At 40.8% G+C, this 11533-nt stretch overlaps 1 protein-coding gene across 1 annotated transcript in view; it reads right to left on the reverse strand.

The window, feature by feature from the left end:
• Nucleotides 1-872: 872 nt before the first annotated feature.
• The window catches only part of paxip1 (PAX interacting (with transcription-activation domain) protein 1), a 23540-nt gene continuing 12879 nt past the window's right edge, over nt 873-11533 (reverse strand). The window contains exons 13-24 of the mRNA XM_079529962.1: nt 10844-10981; nt 10182-10303; nt 9276-9460; nt 8535-8578; nt 7651-7718; nt 7396-7498; nt 6163-6331; nt 5749-5849; nt 5070-5204; nt 4528-4603; nt 3703-3765; nt 873-1257 (exon numbers count right to left, since the gene is read on the reverse strand). Coding sequence (XP_079386088.1) covers nt 1244-1257; nt 3703-3765; nt 4528-4603; nt 5070-5204; nt 5749-5849; nt 6163-6331; nt 7396-7498; nt 7651-7718; nt 8535-8578; nt 9276-9460; nt 10182-10303; nt 10844-10981 — 1218 coding nt within the window. The 3' untranslated portion in view covers nt 873-1243. The remainder of the gene's footprint in view (nt 1258-3702; nt 3766-4527; nt 4604-5069; nt 5205-5748; nt 5850-6162; nt 6332-7395; nt 7499-7650; nt 7719-8534; nt 8579-9275; nt 9461-10181; nt 10304-10843; nt 10982-11533) is intronic.

Genomic DNA, 11533 nt, shown 5'->3' on the forward strand with positions numbered 1-11533 from the left:
AAAAGCAGTGGGTATTTTTGCTTAATAAAGTACCTACCTACTCTACCTACAAATCTCTGGTGCCATGTAAATACAGTAATGCCAAACCGGCCCTTCCTTGCAGCAAACACATAGATATCTGGCACACGACCTTGGCTGAGGCGTTGCCTAATTCAGGCTGCTGTAGTTTTGAGGGCACCACCGGAGGCAACTAACGTTGTACGCCACGCTACCCACCCACCGCCGGTGCCAAGAGATGACCCCAGGCAATCTGTCTGACAGCTAGCAATTAGAACTTCACCAGTAACTACCCCGGCCCCTCCTCATTAACAATTAATTAAATCAACTCTATCAGGAATTAGTCTTGGTGGGGGATTCGGGATTCATTCTTCCTGGATCTTAAAAAGTGAGATTAAGCGAGACAGAGGGAGGCAGCAAAGACAGATCAAGCTTCTCTTTTGTTCAAACCGGTTAATCGTTTACTCTGCTTAAGCCACATTGCATTTGACCAGGGAACATGGATCATGTTTTACTTGTGAACATGGCACGCATTAAACTGCGTCTTAAAATAAGATACTTAATAAATAATTATCAGAATAAAAGATGCCTCTGGTATTGTTAACAGATTACACAAGTAAAGGAAGTTGATGTAACACTCATGCTCAAATATGGCAATTTATAATTAACCCGTTAAGACCTGAGGGTGATTCTATAAATGTCTTCTAAACCAGTAGTTCAGTAGATTTTTAAAAATAAAAAAATAGCAGATGTACAAGCTCACAGCACAGCACAAAGTGACCCACTGTAGTGTGAGTTTGTATATCTGCCTTTTTTTTAAATAGCCAACGCAAAAATGGAATCCTAAAAACATCAGAAAAGCAGCCACACAGTCATTTTCACAAAGATAGTTTTATTCCAAAAGCAGCAGTGAGTTTTGCTGGAACCTTTACACATTCATTTTTTTAAAATAAACAACAAAAAAAGCAGGTTAAATCATTCCATATAATTTAAACATTCATGTCCCAAAAATAACATCGATTTATGTATCATCAAACATGTTACAAAAAGCTACAAAAATTACAGCTCGTCTATCCACAGGGTACAAAAAAAAGAAAAGAAAAACTGTCAAAACAGAGCATACTGTACATTGCAACAATTTGTCTCTCTTTCTAGTCTTAAAAGCTTCATCTAGGGCTGAGCCTCAGTAGACAGCAAAACATCTCAGTTCCTCTTCTCTCGTCATGCCTGATCAGGTCACCAACCATCAAGTAAATTTAAATGTGAAGATTGTCAAGGTAAGCAACTGGTTAGTCATAACAAACACTGGCTGAAATCAGTCTCACGTCAGTTACAGTTGGGTGCCACCGATATTGTCCCTTATCATTTGACCCATTTAGGCCCGACCTCAAAATTTAAAAAAATCCTTCTAAATCCTCCAGTTTTCTGAAATAAATATTTTCACGATTTTTCAAAAATAGCAGACCTACAAGCTCATATGAGCTTGTAGATCTGCTATTTTTCAATAGCTAAATTATAACAATGTTTAAAACACCAAAAGGGGTTCCCGCCCAAAATGGGTTAACTGTCCTTTTACGCAGATCACGCAAACCTCAGCAACAAGAAAAGGACAATATCGATGGCCTCCAACTGTAGGTTTCCCTTTTGTTGTCCTCCAAATATTCAGACATTGGTCATATTGTTTTTATGCCCCCCCCCCCCCCCCCCCCCAAGTAATAATGCGTGTGACATCATCATCATACCCAGACGTTATGCGGGAACTAGAGCTGGGACTCGATTAAAAATTTTAATCTAATTAATCAGAGGCTTTGTAGTTAATTAATCTCGATTAATCGCATTTTAATCGCATATCATTATTTGACCCGAGAACAGTGAGAAAGCTATTTTTTTAAATGGATTTTGGTATACTAGTGAATCAATGAATAGTGAATACATAAGTTTAAGCAATAAAACATTGTTTTTGTAGTAATAATAGGGGTAATAAATTATAATAATATCTCAAATGTAATAATTTATATAAAGCTTTTCTGAGTACAAAAAAATGCTTTACAAGGGGGACATGATAAATCAAAAACAACTTTATTAGAGAAAAAACACTAAGGAATTAAATAGATGAAATAGCTGGGGAAAGCAATATTGAAGGTTTGGATGGTGGGGGCATGTCTCTGAGTGTTTGGGGAATGCATTCCACAGGGTTGGGGGGGGGGCTTGGTGCAGCAAAGTGACATGACCATAACAAAGCACCTCTGTGTTTCTTCCGTGGACATACAGTAACAGCCATTAACAGATTTTACATTTTATTTGGCCATAACCGTTTAGTTAGAAACCATGTCATCTGGGGTCCTTGAATTGCTACTGGTAGTTGGAATGACGTTAGCTCTGATAGTCTGATCCATAGTGTTAGAAGGAGGAAAGTAAGCTTTCACATATTTTTTTGTGCTAAAAACGAGGGGCTGCACAGCCTACACTTCCGCGGGTGTGAGGGGAAAGGATCAAATTAAGTACCATAGAACTCCTCCTGAGTCCTAACTACGCTAAGGACCAGAGCTACTGTTGTTGACGTTAGCTTCCAGGCTAGGCTCGGTGCAACATGTTTCGCATCGAGCCGATACTGGAGGCTTGACGAGGTGCGGTCTTCGGTGATATGCGAATTCTTTATTGAATAATTGCACACAACTGTGCTGTAATCCACGCTATCATCGGATAGCCTTTTAAATCCTATTTCCAATCCACGGGGACAAGCAAAGTGATCTCAGCGGCTTCCCCCGGTCTGGTGAACTGTCTGGTGGTGTTATTGTTCCCCCAATGCTGCTGGGGCATACCATTCTAAAGGGGGGTGGTTTCCACTCCCTGTAACAACGGACACTTCACTCGGTGAACTGGGTGGTGCGCCGGTCCATCTGAAAACTGTCCAGTGACAACGTTCCGCGGTGAAAAAAATAGTGCGATTAAAATGCGTTAATTTTTTTAACGCGTTAATTTTTCTGTAGTTAATTAATCTCAATTAACGCGTTAAAGTCCCGGCCCTAGCGGGAACGCCTACTGAATGGCAAAAAACTACTTTCTGGCCATGACAGCCCATACATCTAAACAGAAAAGTCCTATCTGATTACATTAAACATTGTTAAACAATGTTAAACTCACTTTGCCACTCACTTTATGCATGCACATACCCTCTAAATCTCTGCTATCGGGCAGAAACCAGCTACCTCCAAAATATGAACTTTTCAGGAAATTAAATGTTTTTAGAACACCACGATACTGCCTCTGTGCAAAGATATATTATCACTTTACCCAAATACAGTTCAAGTGGAGTTAGGTCTTTGACCATTAATATCTAGATTAAAACCTCCACAAATTGAAGTTAGGTGGTGTGTCCGACAGAATCCAATGAAGTTAGGAGGTTTAGTCAGAAGCATTTTTTAAATACTTTATTGGTTCAATATTTGTAAAACGCACACACAGACGTAGCTGGTTTCTGCCCGACAGCAACAATATTATCTTTGTTCTACAAGGAAATAAACCTATTCCCAAGTCTTACAACAATCCCTTGATTGAATATTTTATTAGACAGAAATGCCTTAAAGAGGACTACTTATAATCTAGGTGTGTGTGTGTGTGCGTGTCTGTGTGTGCGTCATCAAGTTCAGTGTTAAGTATGAGTGTTTTCCTTTATTTGTTTTGCTTTTCATTCATTTAAAGGATATGAATCATAGTCCAACTTCTGGGTGAGAACTCCAGTTAGGATGAACTCTGCGTTGTGCACATCTACAAAACAGAGAAGAAGGGTTGGAAAGAAACAACATACGTAGTGAGTGAATTGCTATTAAACAGAAGCAACTTTTCACAGGAGGTCAGCCGGAGAATTGGACATCAAATAAGGATGCCTCCCGAGCGTCTCCCTATGGAGGTCCTCGTTGCACGTCCCACTGGAAGGAGACCCACGGACAGACCAAGGACCAGATCTACAAACTGGCCTTGGAACGCCTCAGGATCCCAACACAGTACATATGGGCTTGCAACTGTCCTTTGGCTTTCCGTGTTCATCGGATTCAAATCCAAAGTATTTCCAAACTACCCTGGTTTCCAGCCTGATTCGCCACGTTCCGTGAATTTGTTTTGTCACCTCGAAGTGACTAAACAAATTCACAGAACGCAGAGAAACGAAGCCATTTCCAAACAGCACTACTGCCGTTTTCTTTATCTATCAAAACAGGCTGGGAAGGTTCCGCACATGCCATCTTGACGAGCTAGCTTACATAATTAGAAATACGAGTGACGATAAGAATGCAGCGGAGAATAGGAGAAAAGACAGAGAGCGAGTGTCTCTACGAGGCAGGAGGGGAAGGGGCTGCACCGTGCACGTAGGCACTCCTGTGAGTGCAGGCGGGCGCTGGCGCATGTGTCAACCAACGAGAGGGGTAGAGTATCGATACTATGGAAAAGTCATATTGAACCGTTTTTTATTTTTCAAAATCAATATATATCGAAAAATCTATATCTTTTTTAACACTAGTGTGTGTGTCTTACCAATGTTCTTGAGGAAGTATTCTCTACAGAGGTGGAGGTCATTTTCGCAGGAAATCAGGATAATCTCTGGAAGGTTCTACAACAAAACCACAACATTAATTCAATAAACTGGTCAGAACTTATTTGGGCAGGTTACTGTGACTGCGTGTGACTCCATGCATGTGTTTTTAAATATATCGATATATCCTGATATGAGCCTAGATATTGTCCTGGATTTTGCGTATCGGAATATTGTGCGGTATGTGATTGTGAAATATATCGTGATATGGCTTAAATGCTGTCTTTTCCTGGTTTTAATCAATTACGCGTTAGTTTATACTACACAAAATTGCCACAAACGATCAGAAATAGTTAGCCCTAACCCCAACCCTAAAATAGCCGATCTACAAGCTCACAACTTATAAACATGATGTGACGCGTTGTGACTGTGAGGTCTGAGGCGTTTTTGGTTGAATCTTCACTTTTTACTTTTGTCTATAAAGACAGATAGTAGTTAATACAAATGATTTATTAATAATTTAACTGTTGCACCCCTACAGTACCTTGTTCTGTTTGTGCTCCATGATCTTGCGGTAGGACGGCTGCTTGGCCAGTAGCTTGCCTCCAGCGCTCTCCAGGATGGTCTTCATGGTGCTTAGGCTGGGACAGATCCCTGGGCTGATGTAGAAGAACTTCCCCTGCACACAGAACATGTTGTTAAACATACTGTTGGGTTGATGTAAAAGAACTTGAAAATTACATCATATGGCAGCCAAGTCTATGGGCTTTTTAGTGTTTGTTTAGAGCACTTATGGCGTAAATCTACAGGTAGCCAAGTCTATGGACCTTTAATGTTTGTTTTGGGCAGCAGTTAAACATTGACTATGATTCACCACAAACAGAACTTTGGGTTCCTTTGCTTTCCCTGCTTCTTTTTTGAGTGGTCCTATGCACACAGGTGCACAGCTTTGTGTAGGTGTGTTTGAGCACTTGTTTGTAGCATGGAATGTGATAATTTCATTGGCTGATCTATGATAAGAGCACCCCTCACCTCACACGAGTGTGATTTTTTTGTTATTAAAAAAGGAAGTAAACTTTATAAAGCACCTTCAAAACATAGTTACAAAGTGACACAAAATAACACAAAATAAACAAGTTAAACGTTTTCACATTTTTTTAGGAGGAGAGAGCGAGGACAAGATGCAACAGGCTGTGACATGAGATGAAGAAAAAGGAACCAACCTTGAAGAGAGGTGCATTATGGGCCCTCTTGAGTGACTCCTCTAGACTGAAGCTAAACAACACCTCTGCCTCAGCATCCCTCAGTGTGTAACTCTGTTCATCTAGAACACACACACACACACACACACACACACACACACACACACACACACACACACACACACACACACACACACACACACACACACACACACACACACACACACACACACACACACACACACACACACACACACACACACACACACACACACACACACACACACACACACACACACGTTAAAGGTACTTTCAGACAGGCTTCGATTAACGCAGACGTTGTCGCCTGGATCAACGACAGGTCTGCCCCAGGTCTGCTCATGAGGGGTAAGTGCAAATAAGTACAGGAATATCTGCGTGCGCACACACACTTACCAACAAACTTCTGGCTCCTCCAGCTGTCTTCCAGCCACTCTGGAGTGACGATGTGTTTGACCGCAGACATGGCCGTCAGGAACTTGACCGTCCTGGTCACCTTGGCTGCCACCAGGTGGCTGCTCTTCTTGGCGCTGTCCGCCACCTCCCCGCCCAGAGCATGGAGCCTCTGCAACACGGGGACGAGACATTAGCACTTTGATTGATTGATTGAATGTTAATTTCAACGTTAATGAATACTTTAACGGTTTGCATGGACAAGCACAGGGAAGTGCAGTACAATACAAGGTCTGCTAAAGGGATTTATCCAAGAATGCTTGTTTCCAGGGTTGTCCCGATCCGATCATGTGATCAGAGCATATCAGGTGTGCATAAGATAACAGATGTAATTCTCAAGTTTCAATCGTGACCAAAGTCACAAAGTAATTTTTCCAAACTAAATGAGATATTTATTACTTACACTTGTTTGAAAACAAATACAAGGTCAACATCCAGCAAGAGATACAAATAAAAGTAGTAAGAAGGAAAGGAAAATAAAAATAGAGAGAAGCATAAAATGAGCAATAGCAACAATACTTTAACTTGTTTTTTTTTCCTTATTCAGCAAAGGTCTGATCGGAATGGTTTGACATATTCGGTCCATTTAGTCCAAATTCAGAAGAATTTTTCTTCCCGAGTTCTGGGAGTAAGTCAGTTTTTCCATTTTGATCACGAGTTATCTCGATCCATTCTTCATCTGTAGGTGGTTGTGGTTGCAGCCACTTTCTCGTGATAGCCTTCTTGCTAGCCACCAGGAGGGTCAGAATTATTTTTTATCATTACTATCCAGTAAGTCATATGGGAGGTTTCCTAGTTATAAGGTATCAAACTGAAAGGGGATGTTGATCCCAAAGACGTCATTTTCAAATGATCAGAATTGGATCGGGAGATATAAAACGTGATCGGGAGATCCATCAATATTATAATCATATCATGATATTAGACTGGATATTTTCTGTGATTTTGGATACTGAAGTATTGAGAACTGTATGGACCTGTACAAATGAATGTCTCTTCACAAACCTCCGTTTATCAAGTCTTCTTCAGAATTCTGAAGAAGACTAAAGTGTCGAAACGTTAATCTATTATAGAGCCTTGACAGGGAGCTTTTGCAAAGTGTGCAGACTTTTCAGGTTTCAAATATTCAAAAGTAGCAAAAGCTCTGCTACTTTTGATGGTTTTTTTTTGCATTACCTTGATGTATTGCTGGAGCTGTGTGGGTTCAAACCCTGTGAAGATGACATGAGGGGTGGACTCTGGTGGAAGCTTTTTATTGGTTGACTGGAGCTCTTCAAGCCTACGTGCACGCACACGCAAGCACACACACACACACACGCACACACACACACACACCAAAAGTCAAACGTTTGAAATCCCCCCAAAAAAAACTTCTGCGATTTTGAGTGAAGAGATGAAAAGTTGTAACAGCGTTGGAGGTCAAACACTGACCTGGCCTTCTTGTTGGGAGGCTGGTTAGTGGTGTCGGACAACCTCTGTTTGTGAAGCAACTGGAGACCCTGAACAGAGAGAGAGAAACGATAAATCAAATGTGTGTCTTGGTAAATAAATCCTGTTGGACACAACACGTTAACCGCACGTTGCAAGTGTGGCAGAGACTGTGTCATGACTGTCTGTGCTTTCCAGTGGTGTAAAGTACATAAAGTACAATTTTGAGGTATTTCTGATTTTCAATACTTTTACTTCTACTCCACTACATCTCAAAGACAAATATTGTACATGTATCTCCACTACAATAAAAAAAATAATAATGAAAACTTGAGTTACTAGTTACTTTGTAGATTTTGATATACTACCAGTAAGACGCCTGAGGGCGAGGGCAAGGGCGCGTGCACGCATCCGCCTGGGTGACAGCAGACTATGGACGAGCGCTGGCGCTTTTTCATCGGGGGTCAGATCAACATATGGAATGAATTCTGTACTGGCCATATATGGAGCGTGTATTGAGTGTACAGGGTTTGATAAGGTCACTGGTACACGGACGGAAAAAACGTACGATTTCATAGTAAATGCGACCTGCGGTCGCAAATACAAATAAACAAATGCTTCAGCCCTATGTGCTTTACCATTAGCCAATCTACAAGCTCACAACGTTGTGAATTTTCTAAAGATGTTTTTATAGATTTTATACATTTGACAACTTGCGAAACGGGACTTGGTACTTTGAAGTACATTTTGATGTTAATACTTTTGTACTTTTACTCGAGTAAATTTTGAATACGGGACTTTTAACTTGTAACAGAGTATTTCTATATTGTGTTATTGATGAAGAATGTGAGTACTTGTTCCATCAGTGTGTTTCTAGGACAACTCACCGCCAACGCCTCGGGAGACACTTTGACTGGCGCTCGCCACGCACCTGGAACGAACACACACACACACACACACACACGATTATTACGTTTAATTCACCTCAATTACAACAATGCAAGATTATATCTGAATTCGACTAAGTGTCAGACTTATTAAGGAAATAAATTAACTTTGGGGGGTTTTTTCAACCAAGGTTCATGTTTTAGGTCGTTAGAGAAAGTAAAGATGAGTTAATTTTTTCATTTGCTGCTTTCTTTTGTTTAAAAGGGGGCGGGGGCATTCAAACAAGTGGCTAAATACGTATTGTTTCTTACAGAATGTTACGGCAATTTATTTATTTCTAATTATTATTTACTATAGGCCTATTAGACCCCAGGAAATTATATCTAGCCACAAAAGATCACTGGATCTACTGAATGTGAAGGGGGATGGATACTAGGGGAATGCCATACTGTGTGTCGTAGGCTCTGTTATATGCTCAGGCATATATCAGTTTGTCACCTCCCCTTCACATTCAGTAGATCTTGTGATCTTTTGTGGCTAGATGTAATTTCCTGGCGTCTAGTAGGACTATAGTAAATAATAATAAAGAAATAGCTGTAAAAAAAAAACATATTTAGCCACTTGTACTCCGTTTGTGCTAAACATTAGATATCTCATGTTTAGCACAAACAGATGGTACTAGTGCTGAGGGACTCTGTGTACAGGGTTTTATGCACAAAAACACATTCAAACACACATACCCAGTAGATTGAGCACCAGCTGTGGGTTAGGGACCAGTGGTTCGGGGTGATTGTAGTTGGAGTAGCGGCTGTGCTGAATCTGTCTCAGAACCTCAAAGTGACCCAGCATGATGTCACACAGCCACTGGGCGTTCACACAGGGAACCTTCCACTCTTTGGCCTTCTCATACTTCATGCCACTGGCTCTGATAGGAGACGAAGCACACAAGAGAAAGAGAACAGTTCCGTCAGACACTCTCGCCAAGATGAAAAGTACCATTTGTTGCGATGCTACCGTGTTGTATTGGGCGGTGTGATACTCCAGAACAACCTGTGCAAGCACGACACAAATATCTCTGAGATTAATGTCATTTTATACTTTGGCAATTATAAGAAAAAGTCCTTCTGCACACCTACAATGGACAGGTGTGCGTCGGATAACTGGAACTGAGAAGTAGAGAAAAAAGAATCCCGCACACCGTCTTCACTTGAGTTTAGATTTATTGAGCAACGTTTCGGTCGTCAGACCTTCATCAGGCATGTCTGATGAAGGTCTACTTTGGCTATTCAAAAATAGCAGAAATACAAGCTCAAGTGACGCATTATGACTATGAGTTTGTAGATCTGCCATTTTTGAATAATCGTAAACACATTTAACTCAAATCTGTGCTTCTAGGTATCCCTGGAACAACATATTTTGAGATGGGGATCCGGACCATGGCCAAATGCATACTGTATATCATTTTGGGGGGTCCTTGACATGAGAACGTTGTTTCCCCGAAAACTGTTTTAGACGGCATGTAAAAATCGGCCTTGGGTCTTAAAGTGTGATGTGATGACGAAAATGTGAATACATTTACACCCCAAAATACCGTACATCTCCTCCTACACTTATCTACTGTGCTCTCTCCTTATGCTGATTCTTACTGTTTGCAGATGAGCACAGTGTTACTGCGACAGAGGTAGCCAGTGTATCTGGCTCCAGCCAGGTAGGCCATGAGCTTCAAGTCATCTCTGTCTGTGTCCACAAAGCCTGTCACACAAATGATCTGTGAAGGAGAGAGGGGGAGAGAGAGTCAACCGTCAGCCACAAGAACAAAATATAACCTTTTGCTTTCAGCTGCACCAACTGAGTAGGGGTGCAACAGTCAGTCAAAGTTGAGTTATATTTCACTATATATTTTCCTTGTGGATAAAAGAAAATGTCAGTTTTACTCAACAGGACACAAATGTTACAAATACGAACCCTTTTATAAGCAGCAAATGTGCAACTCAAGTGTTCACAGCACTGTATCAAAACCATGCCAGGATGAATTTCTGATTTTTAAAGTTGTGGTCTCTGGGTCTTGGCAGGTCGCTCAAAACGAGAGCAAATTTCAACAGAGGAATTTTGGAAAATTGGGGGGCGGGGGTAGCTACCCACACATTTAGCTGTGTTGCTCACACACACACAGTATATATGCTTTTCAATTATTCATTTAATCAAAAGAATAATCGCTAAGAATTCAATAGTTGCACATTTTCACTGTTTACAAACCCCCCAAATAAGCCAACTCGGCTTGGGAAATGTGTTGAACGGTTGAACCTACATGCTGCGAGCAGGGCTTGGCTCCAGGCGGGAAGGCAAAGGGCAGGTGTAGAGTTCTGTGTGGGGGAACCATCTTCTTCTTCTTCAGAACAGTGTTGAGCCAGTGAGCCGTTACACACCGCTTCCCTTCTCTTAGAGCCTGACAAAAGGAAACAAACAACATTGATCCTTGGCTGCCGTGTACTGTACATGCACACAGTACTAGGAGTTAATCCGCTGTCACGATCATGAGATTGTATTTACGATGAATAGTCGATCAAATAATTGCGATTAATGATTGAATTATTTCTGTACTTAATACTCAATAGTAGATATATGCGTTTTGAGCTTGTAGATCTGCTAATTCCACTTTTTTTAAATGTGGAAAACATATGAACACTTTCAACATGGACACGATTATGGCGATTATGGCAACATCAAATAATTGTGATTGGGCCATCATGTAATTAGTACTGTGACAGGCCTACCAACTAAATGATTGAATAGATTAAAAGAAAATTATAATAAAATTTCACACATTTAACAGCTCATCTAGTCAGGACAAGTAGATGGCTGTTTTTGCACAACAAAGTATAAAATAGTGCCATGGTTAATCGGACTAATGTATTTATTCAATAATTAACCAAATGGACCCATGGGTCCATGATTTTCACACTCAGAGTTATGGGGGTCATTGAAATAGTTTGAGAAC

Source organism: Electrona antarctica (genome assembly GCF_951216825.1).
Source record: "Electrona antarctica genome assembly, chromosome: 19".
Classification (NCBI taxonomy): domain Eukaryota; kingdom Metazoa; phylum Chordata; class Actinopteri; order Myctophiformes; family Myctophidae; genus Electrona; species Electrona antarctica.